The 19,791-nt window shown below is 47.3% G+C and overlaps 2 protein-coding genes and 1 long non-coding RNA gene across 3 annotated transcripts; all 3 read right to left on the bottom strand.

Moving 5' to 3' along the window:
• Positions 1-575: 575 nt before the first annotated feature.
• On the bottom strand, positions 576-2,100 carry LOC142573949 (uncharacterized). Its single transcript, XM_075683148.1, has 3 exons — positions 993-2,100; positions 851-918; positions 576-769 (listed from the first exon to the last, which is right to left on the bottom strand). The coding sequence occupies exons 1-3, from the start codon at positions 1,117-1,119 to the stop codon at positions 662-664; spliced, it is 303 nt and encodes a 100-aa protein (XP_075539263.1). The 5' UTR covers positions 1,120-2,100; the 3' UTR covers positions 576-661.
• A 10,229-nt stretch (positions 2,101-12,329) lies between these two features.
• LOC142575489 (uncharacterized) lies at positions 12,330-17,022 on the bottom strand. The gene is made up of 4 exons (XR_012826653.1): positions 16,897-17,022; positions 16,623-16,819; positions 16,345-16,545; positions 12,330-16,266 (listed from the first exon to the last, which is right to left on the bottom strand). It is a non-coding gene; the product is annotated as an uncharacterized LOC142575489 (long non-coding RNA).
• Positions 17,023-17,731: 709 nt separating this feature from the next.
• LOC142574497 (uncharacterized) lies at positions 17,732-19,206 on the bottom strand. The gene is made up of 5 exons (XM_075683560.1): positions 19,203-19,206; positions 18,558-18,756; positions 18,282-18,480; positions 18,005-18,204; positions 17,732-17,927 (listed from the first exon to the last, which is right to left on the bottom strand). The coding sequence occupies exons 1-5, from the start codon at positions 19,204-19,206 to the stop codon at positions 17,762-17,764; spliced, it is 768 nt and encodes a 255-aa protein (XP_075539675.1). The 3' UTR covers positions 17,732-17,761.
• Positions 19,207-19,791: the final 585 nt, after the last annotated feature.

Here is a 19,791-nt window from a genome sequence, read left to right as displayed (position 1 = left end):
TGATAGTGCCGACCTCTCTCCCCGGCTATGAACAATGGTGCACAAGCAAATCACGCATCGCTGGGCGGCCTGTGCACTACGTAGACGAACAAGTCGTTTACACAAGGCAACATAGCACACTAACTCTGCGCTAGAATGCATCCGACGCGAAAAAAAAAATCTTTAATTGACGGCAATCGGCGACAACAGTAAAGAAACCTTTGCTTGCATCGATTCGAACAGCGCGCGAGCCGCGTAGTTTATTTTTCGCGCGCTATGGCGTTCATTATCACCTACGATATGCGAGCACCTGGCAACGCGGCCACACGTTGCAGCGCCTACCAAGGGCCTGTGTGCCTGGAGTAGTTACACATGCTGTGCTCCGAGTCAAGAGCGGCGGTATTGGGAATAGCAGCAACAACAATACTAACAATGAATAATATTAGTAACAATGAACAACAAGGAATAATAATAATAATAATAATAATAATAATAATAATAATAATAATAATAATAATAATAATAATAATAATAATAATAATAATAATAGGACACAGCGATAGTACGAATCGTGTTTAAGCGATATTTACCAGTAGTAGCAAACGAAGTGCGCCGTAGCAGAAGGACGACATGGACGTGGAAATGCAAAGGAGCCGACGCGGTCAGCCACGGTAAGAGGTGCTCAAGGCCACATCCGGCGGTGGACGTTGGGAGGATGGCAAACGTGGAGCAGCACACTGGATATTCTTCCGACTGGTGGTCCGCAATCTCGAAAGCGGACCTCGGGATCCTGAAACGAAAACAAGGCTTTTATTTTAAGCACTCGAGAACACAGATGTAGTACTGTTATTAATCTGCACGTGGTATTTACCCGGTGCAGGGCCACAAAGCCACTCCGACGAGGGAACACTGTAGGCCGTGCGCGGTGCGAGTGATGCTCTGGAAAATAGCGAGGACAGTAAGCCCACATCGAAAAACGAACAGCAACAACGGCAACGAAACGGGCCGCTTACTGTAGCTGCTGACCGGGCCAGCTCCGACGAATACAGCAGGCGACGTCCGGCGTCGAGGTGCTGCGTAGAGCGGGTTAGTGCCTAATAGCTGGCGAGGTAATGTCCGAATGCCGTTTGCTTCCGTCATTCCACATTTCGCTCGATAGCACGCGCACTGACGCGCGCGGGCTATCTCCGTCACGAAATAGTGGGGTCGGGTCGCAAGGCCATTGGGATGGGTCCATGTCCCTGACGCAGTCGTAAGAGGACGGCTATCAGCTGTAGCCTGCGCAGTGCGAGCTAACCCTGTGTGTCAGCTAAAACCTGAAGCTATACGCCGCCACCCCGCAACACGTGGCCCGTCCTCTTCGATTCCGGCACGGAGAAGACCCGTGTGGCCGCAAGCCATGCCCACGAAACCTCGGGCTTATAAAGATAAGCAACAACACTAACCTTACGCAATTTTGTAGTGTAGCTATACAACACCAGTGAGCGCTAGCTAGTGCAACTGAACAAACAGTTAACTTCTCTAAGGCATGCGCCACCCTCGCCAGCTAGACCATCTAGAAAAAATGCACAGAGTGCACACACAGGCCTTTTGAGCGTTTAGGACGCTCGATGCGAAGCTCGTAGAGACGACGCTCGCCGTGACGAGGGGTTGCCGCGCAGGTCCTGGAGTTGGTGGCCACGCTCAGAGTTCATCCACAGTTCAATAGTCCCGGCGCCGTCAGGGGGTGGAAATGCGCACAAACAAAAGAACGAGTACTCGGCAGGAACGACTTCCGGCTTATATACGCTGCGCCGGCTCGACCGGAGTGTCGTCGGCGTATAGTAACGTAGTTATGCCGGCTGGCGCTCCGGGAGCTCGAAAGCGGGGCCAGGAATTGCCGAGACGGCAGGCGGGTCGGGCAACAAGTCTCTCGAGGAGTGCCTCACGTTTTTCAGGCCCCGGTGCATGAAGCCAGTGCTTCCAGAGTCGGCCGAAGGCGGGAACAAGCGCAGCGTGTAACTTCGACAAGCGCTGCCACTGTTAGCGCGTAATTAAGACCAGCAGGACCTCGACGTAGGGTGCGACGCAGAAGGCAGCAGACACGACGCACGCCGAAGCAGACGGAAAAGGCAAAATGGCGGCGGAAGCCCCCGGATGCTCGCTATATGCCCACGACAACCACGATGCCAAGCTCTTCGGCGCATGCGTTGATACGCCCGGACAATTTCTTTTCTTCTCTCATTGGTCTAATGTCGATCTACGTCACCGGCTCGCTAGCCACCGTGCCGCTTTTATCACCGCGACTGGCGCGAGGGCGATGGTTAAACCAAAGGAATAAAAAAAAAAATGTTGCAGCCTGCGTAGTTGCCGAGCTCGGAATGTTCTAGAAGCTTCCACATGCTTCCACTGTGTTCTTGGACATGCAATGGCGTTAGCGCTGTCGCGGTAGTTTTATGGATATGATAACCCGCGGACGGAATCTTCGCGGTTCCGTCATACAGGTTCCGTGGCCGCCTTCACATTCGCATTGGGCTCCGGCAGCGAGCATGACTTGCAACTCGTGAGCGCGCGCCGCGACATGTGTCGAGTTGTCTGTACGCGCAGTCGTCTGCTCCTGCCGCATTGTTTTTCTTGGAACAAAAAAATTTAATTTCTGTAGCTTCAATTGTGTGCCCGAACGACGCGATCTTATTTTGAGACATGGCGTAACAGGGGCACTAACGGGCTAATTTTGACCACTTGGGGTTCTTTCACGTGCATCTAAGACGAAGCACACGAGCATTTTTGCATTTCGGCCGTTATCGAAGTGCGACTGCCGCGGCTGCGATCGAACCCTCGACCTGAAGCTGAGCAGCGGAACCCCACAGCCACTCCACTTGCGCCACTTGTGCTTTTTCCGGATGTAGGTGTCCCAAAACGCTAGCATTCGGTCTTTGTTGGCAACGTAATAGAGAGGCGGAGAACGAAGAGCTCAGTTAACAGAAGGCCGTTCTTCCTCTACTCTGAATGACTCGGCGCAAAAGACATCGCGAAAGATTTGGGACGAGAAGATCACACGCATGAAGATTTCATAACCCCAAGAAATATCATGACAAAATTATTCCATGAAGCATCTAATCACAAATAGCACTTTTCAATATATTTCGATTCCTTGTTGAAAACTTCATTTACCAAAGATTAGTCCATCTGATCCCACCACCCGCTTCCTTCGCGTTGGTATGGTCGGTAGTATATAGAGCTAATTTTCTTTACTTCCTAATTTTTTTCATAACTTTATTTAAATATTGTTTTGTTTTTGCTTTGCGCAGCGACACCTCAAGAGTGGCCTAATTGAACAATGGCCTTCTCGTGCTAAGCACAAGTTGTCGTCGGTTCGATGCCTTTGGCCAAGGAAGGCAGCTGCTTAGCATGGGTGCCAGTTTAGCGCAGGATAAAACAACCTTTCATTGTGGGTTCAGAACTGTACGTAAATAATGTAGGGAATGAAGTAACTGCGTGTTTAATAAACAAAACGTTTAGAGCCATGACAACTTCAATGAATACTGCACGATTCACTGAAATAGAGAGATAGAGAAATAAACTTTATTGCTAGACCAGGCTTCTTGAGCCCAAAGGTGGGTGGTCTCCTCAGTCCGGGTAGCCATGGCTGCTGCCGCCGTCCGAGCCCTGTTCACCAGCCGTAGCTGGTTGTCAAGGTCTTGCAAAAAAAAAATCATAATAATAATTGTCAACGCGGGTACGTTTTCTGTTGTTTTTCATAGAGCTCCGAAATGCCCAGAGACACTTTACATCCTAACAAAATAGTTATAGGCATGTACAGTCGCGGACAGATTAAAATGGACCATGACGAAGGCGGCCGCAGCGGCTGTGGGCCCAGCGCTGCTATCGCGCTTCGCCCGCTCGCGACCAGAGTACCCCGAGGGACGTCAAACTTCTCCTCCGCACCCTCGCTCTCGCGCTGGTGCTTGTCATGCTTGATAAATTTCTAGTGCCGCGTTCGGCTGCTCTGCTGCTGACGGTCGGGACCATAGAGTTTCTTAATAAGTACCCTAGAGGTAAATGTGGCGCTAGTGTCTACGGGGCTCTCCTGAGCGTTGCCTCAACCAACTTGGGAATGATGGGAAGTACAGGCTTCGGATTGACTTCGATCTTTAGAGTAGTGGCGTTTGCTTGCGGCGCAGTAAACGAAGCTATACCCAAATATTATCGCGTAGAATCTAATTTTATTTCTGAATTATGTTACATAATGTGCAACACGCTACATAAACTTTGTATGACTTTGAGATGGAAGCATGGTTTACTATGGTTTGTCACCAGGACACACCAGGGTATGCATTCTTGTGCGATTCTGTTCCCGATTTAACGCCAGAGATTAATTATTTATTCATTTTTGCAACAGCAATAACAAGCGTGCATGTACTTATATAAAAATACTCATGAAGTGTTTATGGAAATAAATTTTTTTATTGTGAGAAAGTGTTGTGCCCTTGAGCGATATGCTACAAGTGTCGTCTGCTACGACGTCTGCTCGCTGCAAACACTTGACTTTTCTCGCAGACCACAGGCACTTCAAACTCTCTCGCCCTTTCGAAAGGCTGCGTCGGCTATCACGATTGCTCAACGTCTTCAAGTATTTAAAGCACATCTGCTGCAGTGCTAGCTAGGATGCTAGTGGCCTCCTACGGGTATGCTTCATCATATTTTATATTGGCGTACCGCTTCCGAAACGTTACAGCGTGGCTTTGCGGGTACCCATTGTGCGACACTAGACTACAGCTAGGAAGCAGCTATCTTTCCTACCACAAGTAAGTTTGTGTTCTCAAAGTCCTAAAACACGCATTTCAATGAGCACATAAACGAGGAATGCATAATGAAGCCCTCAATAAAATTGTATTGTCAAGCCACTAGAAGTACAACTGTACATGTCTTGTATTCTGAAGTTTCATAAAGCACGTAACGCTACAGCGACAACCTAACACACTTAAGAAACCAAGGTCCAAACGCTGAAAACATGTTCTTTCAACGTTTACGATGCCGCCGCTTTCTCGTCACGGCTTCGACGCCACACTGCGACACAAGCATCGTCCCAGTCGCTGGCCCAGCGCGCTATCGCCAGTCCGAGCAACATAACAAAGGCAGAGCTTTGCGTTGCACTGTCCCACTGCATGTTAGAGCAATTGCGCTTGGAGCGAAACCAAAATTGCCAAAAAAATACTTGTAGACTAGTTCGCCAGTCAATAGAATGCCAATCCGAAGCCTGTACTTCCCATCATTCCCATGATGGTTGAACGATCGCAGCGCCAAATTTGCCTCTAGGTATACTAATATGAAACTCTATGGTCGGGACCATAGAGTTTATAAATAAGTACCCTAGAGGGAAATGTGGCGCTAGTGTCTACGGGGCTCTCCTGAGCGTTGCCTCAACCAACATGGGAATGATGGGAAGTACAGGCTTCGGATTGACTTCGATCTTTAGAGTAGTGTCGTTTGTTTGCGGCGCAGTAAACGAAGCTATACTCAAATATTATCGCGTAAAATCTAATTTTATTTCTGCATTATGTTACATAATGTGCAACACGCTACATAAACTTTGTATGACTTTGAGATGGAAGCATGGTTTACTATGGTTTGTCACCAGGACACACCAGGGTATGCATTTTTGTGCGATTCTGTTCTGGATTTAACGCCAGAGAATAATTATTTATTTATTTTTGCAACAGCAATAACAAGCGTGCATGTACTTATATAAAAATACTCATGAAGTGTTTATGGAAATAAATTTTTTTATTGTGAGAAAGTGTTGTGCCCTTGAGCGATATGCTACAAGTGTCGTCTGCTACGACGTCTGCTCGCTGCAAACACTTGACTTTTCTCGCAGACCACAGGCACTTCAAGCTCTCTCGCCCTTTCGAAAGGCTGCGTCGACTATCACGATTGCTGAACGTCTTGAAGTATATTAAGCACATCTGCTGCAGTGCTAGCTAGGATGCTAGTGGCCTCCTTTGGGGCGTATCTTGTCCCACAACAATAATTGCCATCTGTCTTGCCCGCGTTTCCTTTCTTTAACGCTGCGAGCCCGGTACTTCCCAGTCACGAACAGCATGCGCGTTATCAGTGTGACGCAGCATTCTCGACAGGAAAGTAGCCAGAGCCGAGTTTTCAAGAAAGGAAACGCAAGCAAGGCAGATGACGATTGTTGTTGTGCGACAAATACATACCCCAAAGGGCGCAACCGTTTTAAGAGTGTAGTGGAGATTGCGCTTGGGTTTTGGGCACATGATAAGCCCCAGAAGGTGTGAATGTGTTTTTAGAGTACACGAAACTAAGCACTCTCAAAAATTACGCAGATTCAAATCGAGTTGAGATTTACGTAATGCTAAGGATTCTTAGTTTGGTAGGAAATGATTATTATGAATCATATTGTCCCTTTTCGCGGAGCAGTTTGTTCTAGAGAAACGAGATGGCGCTTTCGGCGGCGCGCCAAACGTGGCCTCAGCGACAGTGCACGAATACGAGACCAGTACCGCTTCCACCTTGCTTCTGTGCAATCAGTTGTCGGAAATGCAACTGAGATTTCGCTGACGCACTGTGCTTTAATCATGCTGGATTGAACCTTGTAGAATGAAGACGTGTGCAGTAGTTGGCTGAAAAAATAGTGACTGGCATATTAAGGAATGGAATGAATATGTGGGGCCAAGTTCGCGGACCGCTGCTGCAACTGTCCGCACGTGTAACCGGCACTTCGAGATGCGCACGGTTTTCATCGAGGATACAAAAATTGCTCATCCACCAGGGCTGTATGGCTAACCTTCAAATAAAGGGCTTCAGCCCCGGAACGTCGGCAAGAGTCAGTACCGATCGTTAAACAATGACAAAGGGAGTAGCGCCTCTTTCTGTCATAATAATTAGTTTCGCGCACAGTATCTACACACATCTACCCCAACTGTCACGGCAACTTACGCCCATACTATCGGCAGCGTGTCAAGAATAAGAATGGACGTACACTTGAATATATGCGCACTATGTATGCGCACAATAAAAGGCGGACTGCGACAAGACAATTTCACAGACGGAGTCCTCTCGTACCACCAAGAATCTGGCGTTTCTTGTTGGTGTAGTCTTCCTTCGTGTAATTGTCGCATACTTCGCTTTCGCTAATACTGCTTCGCCTTTCAAAGCTGCAGCTTCTCCCTCCTTCTCTCTTTTCTTCTGCTGTGAGTCCGAGTATAAGCGCTGCTAGCTGCGCATGACTGCTGTTGGTTCCGATTTCGAGTGAATCCGGCTTGGCCTCATTTTAGTTGCTGAGTGCTGAATTATACAGGGTGCCCTAAATATCATGCACAAAGACTACACTGCTTTTCACGGTTCGTGCGTGGTCGGATCGGCGCTTCGGCTGCGTTATCAGGAGGGTTTTGCTATCAATGTGATCCGTCGGCCTTGAGAAACGGATAATAAGCGTGACGTAAAAATTAGGAATAGCTGCGAAGCCGCGAAACCTGCTGTTGTTGCTCCTCATGCAGGTGGTGGGGTGTCTTTTCGGGCTTCCGATGGGTAATGCAGTTGCTTTGAAACAGCTCATTTGAGGGCGCTGCTTTATGATGCAGGTAGGACCGAAGTCACGTGGTATTTTCCATATTTCGCGGGGTTTATTTATCAGTCGGGAAAATTAGTACGTAATTTGTACGTCACTGAAAACACCGCAGTTAGATGTCCCTTGGTTGTGCCTACAAATGCCTCACTGACACTTTGGTAATTAGGATTGTACGTCTCGAGTTCGATACTTGTTTAGTTATCCAATTAAATCTCAGTAACAAAAAAAATTGGTGCATGATAGTTAATTGGGACGCCCTGTTATATTTATGACCTCTGCATGCAAGTGACGATATTGCCATCCCTAATAAATGTTGTAGATTATTATAAAATTTTTTTTTCATGAGTCGTTAGCATTGCCTATTGGAAAGAGAAGCACTACTAAAACACATACAATTCACGTGCATTTCACACGACGTTGATAAAAGACTCTGCTGAAGTGGTCACTCTAGTCTACAGGTCTTTTTCAGGGTCAGAAAAGCACGCAAAGCAATTTGAAGCGAGGTGAACATACAACAACAAATTCCTTCTCTAGGCATAGGCTATCGATACCTTTAAAAATAATTGTTAATTGGCTACCTCATTCTCTTTCAAGAATATAATAAACTTTAACCTGTGCATATATTTAAGCATGTTGCATATGTGCATGGTGTACTTAAAACAATGTTGAAGTCAGAAAATACAGACGAGGCAGCCGCCTCTGATGCTTCTAATGCGCTTGTCCTCCGTTTGTCAGGATTTGCAGAAATAGTGCGAAAGTATGAATTAAAAGCTGTGCTCGTCCGCGCCAACAATGAAGCAGTAAGTTATCAGCCAGAATAAAATTTAAGTGAGAAGGTCAAGGCAGCTCAAGAGAAGCCTCAGATGATGTGGGTGACTAAACTCCGGCAATTAGACTTTAGGTAGGGAGGGGAGTAGGCTTCGGTATCGCCGGAGGGGGAGGGGCTCTGCCCCCTCCGGAAAATTACGGGTTGGGGGGACGTCTCGGGTTTCGGAGCTCACCAGTAGTCGGCGCCTATGGCGAAGCGCGTGCAGAACGAAGTGCGAGAGAGGAGCCCTGTTGCCCGGATGACGCGTTTCTCAGCGCTCGCGTGCACCGGCGAGCCACGCATTTCGGAGGCCAAGCGCAGGCTTCGCGGCGGTGCCACAAGATGGCGTGAGTGTTCTTCGGGAAGCGCGAAAGAGGAGTTCCGCGGCACTACACGCCTCACAGGACTCGTTTCCACGGTGGCAACACGTCGTTGCTATATTGATTCAGTGCTGACTCACTACCGTCGACAGACATCGTGAGTTGGGTTCTTCACAATTTTTCTCGTTTTGTAAAAAAATTTAACAGAAATAAAAAAAGTTAACCGTAGCATGTGGCAAATTTTTCATTACTGAGCTAATTTTTCTCAGAGGTGGACATTACCTGTGAGGGAAATCAAGAGGAATATCCTACTATAATTAACGAAGTTGCTATATTAAACTGTTAAATTAATTACTTTATGGCACATATTGCAGTTTTCGAATTGTAGCCAGTGACTTCGAAATTAATATCCACCTGGAATGAATTCTGAGGATGACAACAGACATGAGTTCCCGCCCAACGTTTGTGCCGAAATACATTCGAGTTCCAGTAATTTCTTTAGGTTCATGCATAAAAAGGCATTTTGTCAAATACGTAAGTGGAACAACAGTGCATATTTGCCTCAAGCTTAGCAGAGCAGCACGGAAGTGTCGTTGCCGATGGTGGTGGTGGTAAACTTTATTGAAAGGGGGAAGGGTAAATGCGGGACGTGGCTGAGGGATCGGGCTCGAGTAAGGCCCAGGGCCTGCTTGGCCTTCTCCGCCCAGTCCACAAGTTCAAGCTGTCGGTCGACGTCCCCGGAACTGAGCCAGGCTGTCCAGTCAGTCTCGCTGCTGACGGGCGGATGAGAACGTATCCCAAATAATTACTCCTCTCTAAATTCCCCTGTAGACCACGAAGTAGCACTTCGAGTGACATGCCCGTCACCGTTCGTAAATTTCGCCAGCCGCATTATCTCCCCAGTTGTATGAAATTCAACTCGGAGCAGTGCATCTCCCACCTGCGCACACGGCTGCGCTCGCAAAGTCCGTTGTCACAACATCAATCGACTGGAAGCACTTACCCGCCGACGCCGTGCACCACTCCAGTCCCGATGATTTCAAGAAATACATCGAAGAAATCATCCATTGTTTCTAAAAGCACCCAAATACAGGGGCATTTGTGGTAGAATAAATAAATAAATAAATAAATAAAGAAAGAAAGAAAGAAAGAAATACATGAAGAGTTAGCTAGAGTAGCTCAGCTCATTGTGTACGGCTACAGCAGTTTCTGAGGACTGGATTGATGCGAACAAATAATTTTAAAATATCGTACCGGGGCGGCCTGAACATTAACTCCTCCGCGATTGTCTTAAACTCGCCTACTCTACGGTGGCATCTCAATTTCATTCACCGCAGCACGCGTGAACAAGCCCACGCGTCCAGTAGCTCGCGCTGTGGCTCACATTGATGAAGCGAACGTTTCGGCTCTCTTGCCACTTGCTCTCCTTCGCGGGTGTCGTGGGCAAGCGAATAAGAAGCGGCTGCGAGACTGCGTTGCTGAAATATCCGTCCCGGGTCACCTCGCGCGTATCGCGATCGTGATATGCAAAATAGTGGGAGGACAGCCTGTGGGAAGACGCCTGACGGACGACGCTATAACATAGCCTGCGTCGTCTGCGTAAGCGTGGCGACGCGTCGGGAGAAGTTATTCACTTGCTTAGAAATACTAGTCGGTGTCTCGAAAGTAGCTCGGCGAGTGTGCACTGTAGGCTCCAGACAAATGACGTGAAACGCACAAGACATGACTTTGCATGCGCAAATCCACGGCACGTTGACAGTGAAAAATACTTGGGGGTAAATAGGCTCGCCAGGAGACTGCGCATCTCTGCGCGTTTGCAAGGCGTTATACAGTTCTTGGTGTTAAGAGGAAGCTTTAGCTCGGGCCCAACTCCGAGGCGGCCTATTCAAATATATGTAGAAACGCAAAAACGTTTTCTGAGATAACCCTTGCATAGATTTTAATGAAATGTGTTGCATTTGAGAGAGAAAGTTAAGTTCTAGTGACTGTAGGAAGCGGAATTTCGATTTAGGGCTTGAATTTGGTAAAAAGGTTTTAAAAATTCATAAGTTTGAAAAAATAGAAGCACGAAGTGTTCAAACTAATAGTTCTAATATATATCGCGGTTCTGAAGAAGGCATCCAGTAGATCGTTCAAAGCGGACAAATTTCATGTCATTTTACATCTTACGTGAATCTGTTACGTTGTTTACGAGGGTTCTGCAAAAGTTGTAATTAGAGATGAATAAATTTTTTGAGATTCATGTGCAAGATGTCAAATTTGTCGGCGTTAGATGTGCTATCAGATACAATTAACAGAGTTGCTATATCATTTTTTCTTGCCGAGTTACGGAGTTGTAAACTTAATAGTTTCGTTTTCTGAAAATTTGCGATTTTTTAATGAAAGATTGAAGACCTAAACCGAAAATTCGAAACAAGCAATCACTAGATTTTAAGTCTTTCCCTTAAATGCAACAAGCCCCGTCAAATTTGAGGCAGTTGTTGCGGCGAAAGACGAATTCCCCTTTTGCATGTATTTAGAGATTTTTAAGAACACGTGACAGACATTACCTGTGCGAGCTGCGTATTAGAAAGTCGCAGTGGTAATATGAGAGAGGATGTTATTAGAGCGTTGACATTAGATAGGCTGTTTCATGACACGTAATATAGCGAGGAAATGGAACTAGTTTTGAGACACAAGGCATCACGAATTCTTGAAATTATGGTCTCTTGGCGGAAACGTTCTCTTCTAGATCATGTTCTTATCACTCCAACCTGAGTAAGTGCGAATATACTGTATACTCTTAAAATGTTCACACCCTTATGAGTGCAATAGGGGTGTTTGGGTTTTTTCCCTTTTGTAAACACCCATGAAACTTTTTCTTCCAGAAAAACGTGTTCCATAAAGGAACACCCTTGGAACACCCCAGTCCTATTTTACAACCTAATTTTATGGGTGTAAATCGACAATGCTATGGTGCGATGAATGTTGGCAGGTTACGCATTTATATTGGCTATACGTGAAACACACGCTACCTGGCTGCTCCTGGGCCATAAACTTTATACAGCGCCAATTACCAGCTGCATTTCTTTAGATATAAATACTGCTCCAATCGTATTAGATATACTAGTACAGTATGACTTACTGTAGTTCCCAGGCATGTAAAAAAAACCTACACAAAGCCATCAGAAAGCCTTAGTTTCAGCAGGTCTCTGTGAGCTGCATCTGAAATTAAGTACAAGAGTGTTTTCCGTTATCGACATGCTACCGCCGCGGCCGAACCCTTGACCTAGAGCTGAGCAGCAGAAGCCCACAGCCGCTACAGCGACGGGTTAACTGATTTGGACTGCTATAGTGACCGGGCTTTGAAGTCCATTAAAGGCATACGCATTACCAACGTTTCGATCTCTATCATTTGCGCCACATTACATTTTTTTTTAATTCGAGATGTTAATGCCCTGAAACGCCAGCATCCTGTCTTTGGCAGCAAAGGAGCGGAAAGGTGGAGAACGAAGAGTTCCTAGAAAGCCAGTCTTCCTATACTCTGAATGGCTCCCAGTGATGTTCCTATTCAGTCGGTGTTGCTCGACCAGTTGCAGACAGCGGATGTGCCATTACAGTTGGCGGGCACAGCACAGTCGTTGCACTAGATGGAGTCAGTGAGACGGGCAACAAGAATAAAGTTTTATTTTGACAGATGATTTGCAAGGTGCAGTTTAATGCAATGCATGCCGAGTACAACCAGTGCAAAACAAGACTGAAGTAAACCGAAATAAAAGCGATTCAATGCCACATAACTGGACTTAATCCCAGATTTTTCAAACAGGAACATATGTACAGTGCATTAACATACATTTATGCATTTGTACAGGAATACAAGTCAAATACATACTTCAATTTACATAGCACAGATAATTTCTCAGCTTCACGATACTTCAACGTATGAAAATGTGAAACTGACGACAGTTTTCTTAGATCAATAAACCGAAAATAACAGCACAAGCCAAGGCGCAGAAACAGACTTCTTTGCATACATTAAAGCTGAAATAGCTTCAAGCTGTGAAACTACGAAATGGGTAAGCTTTGTAGAGAGCCCTCACTGGGAGATTTAAACAAAACGCTTCCGTTATATTTTTTTTTTTTCAGTAAACAAGAAAGTGCGTAAGTATGCGAACTTTCCCAGTTAGAAGGGAAACGTACGGAAGGGACTACAACACATTTCTAGACGACGATCAATATATACACCACGTCACATTCTCCAATATCATGACCTCAATGTGAAGCTATTTCGTGCTCGCTGTCGTATTGTGAACCATTGAGTGCTGTGTGGGTGTGTCTTTTCTCTGCGTCCACGTAACAGTTGCATTATACAAAAACAACAAGGAAGAGCCTCCAAGATGACACATTAACAAAAATTGTTTTACGTGCGAAAACCACGATCTGTTGATGAGCGCCACAGTGGGAGACTCGGGAAATTTGGACCACCTGGCGTTCTTTATTGTACACCTAAATCGCAGTACACGGGTGTTTTCGCATTCCGGCCCCATCGAAATGCGGCCGCCGTGCCCGGGATTCGATAGCGCGACCTCGTGCTTAGCAGCCAAACACCATAGCCACTAAGCAACCACGGTGGATGCATATCAAGGAGTCCATATCTCCACACTGGTCGTATCGTAGACTGACTGCGAGCACCGTGTGGCGCAATTGCAGGACTGTCGCGTAACTGAAGATGGAAAATGAAAAGACAATTCCTACGGTAAGGCGACATTGCGCTGTATGTATGTTCGAGGTTAAAGGGACACTAAAGGCAAATATTAAGTCGAGCTATAAAGTGATAGATTAGGGTTCGGGAATATCGAAGGCGTGAATATTATCGCGAACATGGCCTTAGTTGAGAAATTGAGGTAAATGCCGGACATGATGAGAGACTCAAGTATAGTTGCCCGATGACGAAAGCACTCAGTTAAATTATGTCACTAGTGCTCAACCATTCTTTGCACAAAATGTCCTTTCATTGTATTACAAGGCGAAATAAAATCCTGCTTGTCCTGTTCTATTTCACTTTTCAAAAAAAAATATAAGCTAATTGACATAACCCTGACAACGACGCGGTCGGTCGAAAGACTACGTTTTCGCTCCATGTGCCGCCCACGCCTTCGCGCTTCGTTAGTTATCGCTTAGTGCTGCGCTGGTTTTTGCCGGAACGCGATACGCGCACAAACTGCAAGTTGCTTAGAATTCAGCTTCCATGTGATGTCGCGTGATGCCCGAACGGTCTACGCCACTTGACCAAGGAGCAGCGGCGAATCCGCCGATCTGCCTTGGCTCGGTACCGCCGTCTTTCGGGCGCCGTTTTACTCCCCGACGGCAGGAAAGTGTGGCGATGGCGTATGCAACGTCACCACTCAACAGGTTCGGTGCGGGAGACTCGAATTTCGAAACAGGTATTCAGGCCCTTCAGATGCAATTTTCTCGTAAACTAAGTCTTTTCTCCGCACGAAACAAGCGTTGGGAGGTTTATATAACGTTTAAACAGTCCACGTCGACTTATCTGCCTTTAGTGTCCCTTTAAGAAAAATTCATTCGAATGAGCACAATCGCGCATGCGTGGTTGCCCGACTTTTTTAATCACAGCGGATGAAAGCAGCGAAAAAAATAGGCAGAGTAATGCGGCACATATAACCATTTGGCATGGACAATGCTCATTTTTGTTATGAAGCGATGCAAAAGTAAGGTTATTACAGGTTGAGAACAATGAAAGTAATTCGTAATAAATCAAGTGTGCTTCCTTATATGGAGATTAGGACAATAGCTGTAGCATGTGCAAATTCAAACACTATTCAATGCAAAAACATTGAGATGCATTCGAAGAGCAACGGTGACTAACAGCGTACAGAAAACAACTACGTGGCGAAACTCTGGTAAACTTAATTCACATCAACACTAAAATTACAAGTAAAGCGGACATTTTATGAAGATTTCTTTGAGCCTGCTCGTGCACGTCAGTTGTCTGGACGCGTTTACACACGACTTGGCGTAAGGCGAGTACATGTAGCCCCTTCGAAGCAGCTGTGACAGTGGCTCACGAGGTGCAATTTCGGGATTAAAGTACACTAGTGTGCGTAATCTGAACTACAGTCAGCAGGAAATGACTGCACAGCCGCCTGAAGGGTGCCACGGCCCTGTAGTATTCCTACCGATCTCGCAGAGTACGCGATAGTTGTGGACACATAAAATATCAAACTACGGCGCAGACTATATGGTCAACAAGCGGTGACAGCGGGTAGGACTGTCCGGTAAACAAACGACAGGCAATACACAAGTTGGACCATGTAGATCCATAACAGCATTTGATGAGCCAAGGACAAAAAAAAAAAAAACTAGAAACAGCGAGCCCGGTGACATTTACCACCAATCAGTCTTAAAAATGGACGCCATTATCATGAACAAATCAGGAAATTTTTGTTGGCGAGAGTAACCACCCTCCCCTTTCCCATTCATTGACATTGCGTCCTTTTGCAGTGGCATGTTGACCTATTCGAGTCAGTGATGAGTGACGTGGAAGAACCGAGTATGTGTGAAGACCTCGTTTCTGGCACGAGAAAGACGCCAGAACATATCCACTGAATGCTGAAATGAGCACAGAGTTCAACCCAAGGACTAAAGCCAATGAAACCAGCGGTTCGACCAATCCAAAAGCGGATCTCCATAGACGACAGTAAACCATCAAACCAGGAACCTTTCAACAGGAATGAACCGTGAAAAGTGAAGCAACTGTGACGCTGGAAATGCTACCACCAAAAACATAAAAAATGCGAAATGAGCCAAGTAGCAGTGGAGCTCATGTCATACGTTCTCGACCGAAACAGAAAAAATGGAGCACAGTAGGTCTCTCTCTCTCTCACACACACACACACACACACACACACACACACACACACACACACACACACACACACACACACACACACACACACACACACACACACACACACACACACACACACACACACACACACACACACACACACACACACACACACACACACACACACACACACACACACACACACCAACGTGCTACTACAATAGTGCACAATGTCAATGAATGTCCATTACTCTCGCCACCCAAAATTTACAGATCGGCTCATGAAAACATTGACAGTCCTTATTAAGGACCGGGTGGTGTCCACGTAACCAGACCTTTATGTTCTGCTTCGTATTAACCCGATTCCTAGAATCTGCATCCATTCGCCGAGCAACGTACCACTCTTCCAAAGCAGAAAAGCTTGCTACAATGACCTTATTAAATATGCTTGCGGAAAAAGGCAACAGCGAACTGTAGGAGCACATCCGATGGACGGTCGCGGGATGGTGACGACACGAAGTCCTTCAGAGAATGAACACGCCGTCAACACAGTGCAGGACACCGCCAAGACAGGCGTGCGACGCGTTCACGAGTTCATTAGGAAGCTTGTTGTATAGAGCACGGGGCAGGACGATCGGGCTGAAGATGGTTGCTCGGGAGGCAAGGCAAGGAATATTCTTGTAAATGAGCGTGCTGGAATATTTCTCTTGCGCCACGAGCGACAGCAGAAACTGGGAACCTGAAATGAACAAGCCCTGTTTGTTGGTCATTCGTAAAACACGCAGGCGCAGTAGAGTCGTGTCTACGCGATACTTACCACAATTAGGTGTAAGGGCACCAGGCTAAGTCCAGTCTGCCAGCAGGACGCCGTCGGCGAGAGAACGTAGAAGCAATATCAGTCGCTCATGGAACAGGTGATGCTGGTGCCCGAAGTAATCTCTTTTGGAGCGCAGAACTGAGAGTCGATGTGCACGAGCGTGCTAGGCACCCACCGGAGTCGAAAACAGGAGTGCAGAACCTGTAACGACACAGTGCTGATGTGTTAAACACTAGATGACACAGTCGTAATGCGAGTCCCGTGTAAACGTCACTTACCAGTAGTAGCGCAGGGCGATGAGACAAATCCAGTCTGCCAGCAGGACGCCACTGGCGAGGGAATGTAGAAGCAGTAGTAGTCGCTCCCGGAACAGGTGATGCTCGTGGCCGAAGTAACCTTTTGGAGCGCAGAACTGAGAGTCGATGTGCACGAGCGTGCTAGGCACCCACCGGAGTCGAAAACAGGAGTGCAGAACCTGTAACGACACAGTGCTGATGTGTTAAACACTAGATGACACAGTCGTAATGCGAGTCCCGTGTAAACGTCACTTACCAGTAGTAGCGCAGGGCGATGAGACAAATCCAGTCTGCCAGCAGGACGCCACTGGCGAGGGAATGTAGAAGCAGTAGTAGTCGCTCCCGGAACAGGTGATGCTCGTGGCCGAAGTAACCTTTTGGAGCGCAGACCATAGAGTCGTGCTAGGGCACGCTGGGTACGCTTGTAGACCGCGGTTGAAAACAGGAGTGCAGAACCTGTAACGACACAATGCTTATTTGTTAACCACTGGAGGACACAGCCGTAATACGAGTCCCGTGTAAACGACATTTACCAGTTGTAGTGCAGGGCGAGGAGGCAAGTCCAGTCTACCTGCAGGACGCCATTGGCGAGGGAATGTAGAAGCAGTAGTAGTCGCTCCCGGAACAGGTGATGCTCGTGGCCGAAGTAACCTTTTGGAGCGCAGACCGTAGAGTCGTGCTAGGGCACGCTGGGTACGCTTGTAGACCGCGGTTGAAAACAGGAGTGCAGAACCTGTAACGACACAATGCTTATTTGTTAACCACTGGAGGACACAGCCGTAATACGAGTCCCGTGTAAACGACATTTACCAGTAGTAGTGCAGGGCGAGGAGGCAAGTCCAGTCTACCTGCAGGACGCCATTGGCGAGGGAATGTAGAAGCAGTAGTAGTCGCTCCCGGAACAGGTGATGCTCGTGGCCGAAGTAACCTTTTGGAGCGCAGACCGTAGAGTCGTGCTAGGGCACGCTGGGTACGCTTGTAGACTGCGGTTGAAAACAGGAGTGCAGAACCTGTAACGACACAATGCTTATTTGTTAACCACTGGAGGACACAGCCGTAATACGAGTCCCGTGTAAACGACATTTACCAGTAGTAGTGCAGGGCGAGGAGGCAAGTCCAGTCTACCAGCAGGGCGCCATTGGCGAGGGAATGTAGAAGCAGTAGTAGTCGCTCCCGGAACAGGTGATGCTCGTGGCCGAAGTAACCTTTTGGAGCGCAGACCGTAGAGTCGTGCTAGGGCACGCTGGGTACGCTTGTAGACCGCGGTTGAAAACAGGAGTGCAGAACCTGTAACGACACAATGCTTATTTGTTAACCACTGGAGGACACAGCCGTAATACGAGTCCCGTGTAAACGACATTTACCAGTAGTAGTGCAGGGCGAGGAGGCAAGTCCAGTCTACCAGCAGGACGCCACTGACGAGGGAATGTAGAGGCAGTAGTAGTCGCTCCCGGAACAGGTGATGCTCGTGGCCGAAGTAATCTTTTGGAGCGCAGCCCGTAGAGTCGTGCAAGAGCACGCTGGGTACGCTTGTGGACCGCGGTTGAAAACAGGAGTGCAGAACCTGTAACGACACAATGCTTATTTGTTAACCACTGGAGGACACAGCCGTAATACGAGTCCCGTGTAAACGACATTTACCAGTAGTAGTGCAGGGCGAGGAGGCAAGTCCAGTCTACCAGCAGGACGCCACTGGCGAGGGAATGTAGAAGCAGTAGTAGTCGCTCCCGGAACAGGTGATGCTCGTGGCCGAAGTAACCTTTTGGAGCGCAGACCGTAAGTCGTGGAAGGGCACGCTGGGTACGCTTGTGGACCGCGGTTGAAAACAGGAGTGCAGAACCTGTAACGACACAATGCTTATTTGTTAACCACTGGAGGACACAGCCGTAATACGAGTCCCGTGTAAACGACATTTACCAGTAGTAGTGCAGGGCGAGGAGGCAAGTCCAGTCTACCAGCAGGACGCCACTGGCGAGGGAATGTAGAAGCAGTAGTAGTCGCTCCCGGAACAGGTGATGCTCGTGGCCGAAGTAACCTTTTGGAGCGCAGACCGTAAGTCGTGGAAGGGCACGCTGGGTACGCTTGTGGACCGCGGTTGAAAACAGGAGTGCAGAACCTGTAACGACACAATGCTTATTTGTTAACCACTGGAGGACACAGCCGTAATACGAGTCCCGTGTAAACGACATTTACCAGTAGTAGTGCAGGGCGAGGAGGGAAGTCCAGTCTACCAGCAGGACGCCACTGGCGAGGGAATGTAGAAGCAGTAGTAGTCGCTCCCGGAACAGGTGATGCTCGTGGCCGAAGTAACCTTTTGGAGCGCAGACCGTAAGTCGTGTAAGGGCACGCTGGGTACGCTTGTGGACCGCGGTTGAAAACAGGAGTGCAGAACCTGTAACGAAACAATGCTTATTTGTTAACCACTGGAGGACACAGCCGTAATACGAGTCCCGTGTAAAGGACACTTACCAGTAGTAGTGGAGGTGAGGAGTAAAGCCCAGTGGAAAGACCAAACGAAGATACAATGGAAGATAGAAAATTTCCGACTGGATTGTGCCTGACCCATGTGGTGTAGAAGGAAACTGCGAAACGCGAAACTCTCCATGGTTCATGACGTTGCAGAAACTGACGAAACTTGTATTGTGAACTTTTTTAATGGTGGAAAATACTGGCTTAACTCTTCAGAAAGAAACAATGTATAAAGTGGACTATGTAGTCACAAGGACTGTTCAGAAGGATGGAGAGAGCAAGTTAACGTGGAAATCAACTAAGTAGCAATCGGAAGACTATCTCGAAGGCACTAGACAAATTCAGTACAGAGATAAAAATACAACTCTTCAATGCGAGATGTTTCACGCTTAGAATGGCAAAATGAGCGTGCTCGGAAGAATCTGAACAATAGCTACCATATCGCGCCATCAAGAAATTCGAGAATATCGAGTAGCAAGAAAATTAAACGTATTTGATGCCTCGTGGTTAAGATCAGGACTGTTCTGAATGATTATCTTCAGACAGGAAGAAATTTGAATGCAGATGTACCTACACTGTGAATGAATTTTGGAAGTTGTGCGGAGACTAACACTAGACCGGAGACCGAACGTGCAAGGCGAAATACAAGATCGCCTACGTAGTGCGTAACTACAATGGGAGA

This window comes from Dermacentor variabilis, chromosome 3 (assembly GCF_050947875.1).
Source record: "Dermacentor variabilis isolate Ectoservices chromosome 3, ASM5094787v1, whole genome shotgun sequence".
Taxonomy (NCBI): Eukaryota; Metazoa; Arthropoda; class Arachnida; order Ixodida; family Ixodidae; genus Dermacentor; species Dermacentor variabilis.
Note: the sequence above shows the minus strand (reverse complement) of the source record. Positions and strands in the feature narration are given on the sequence as shown.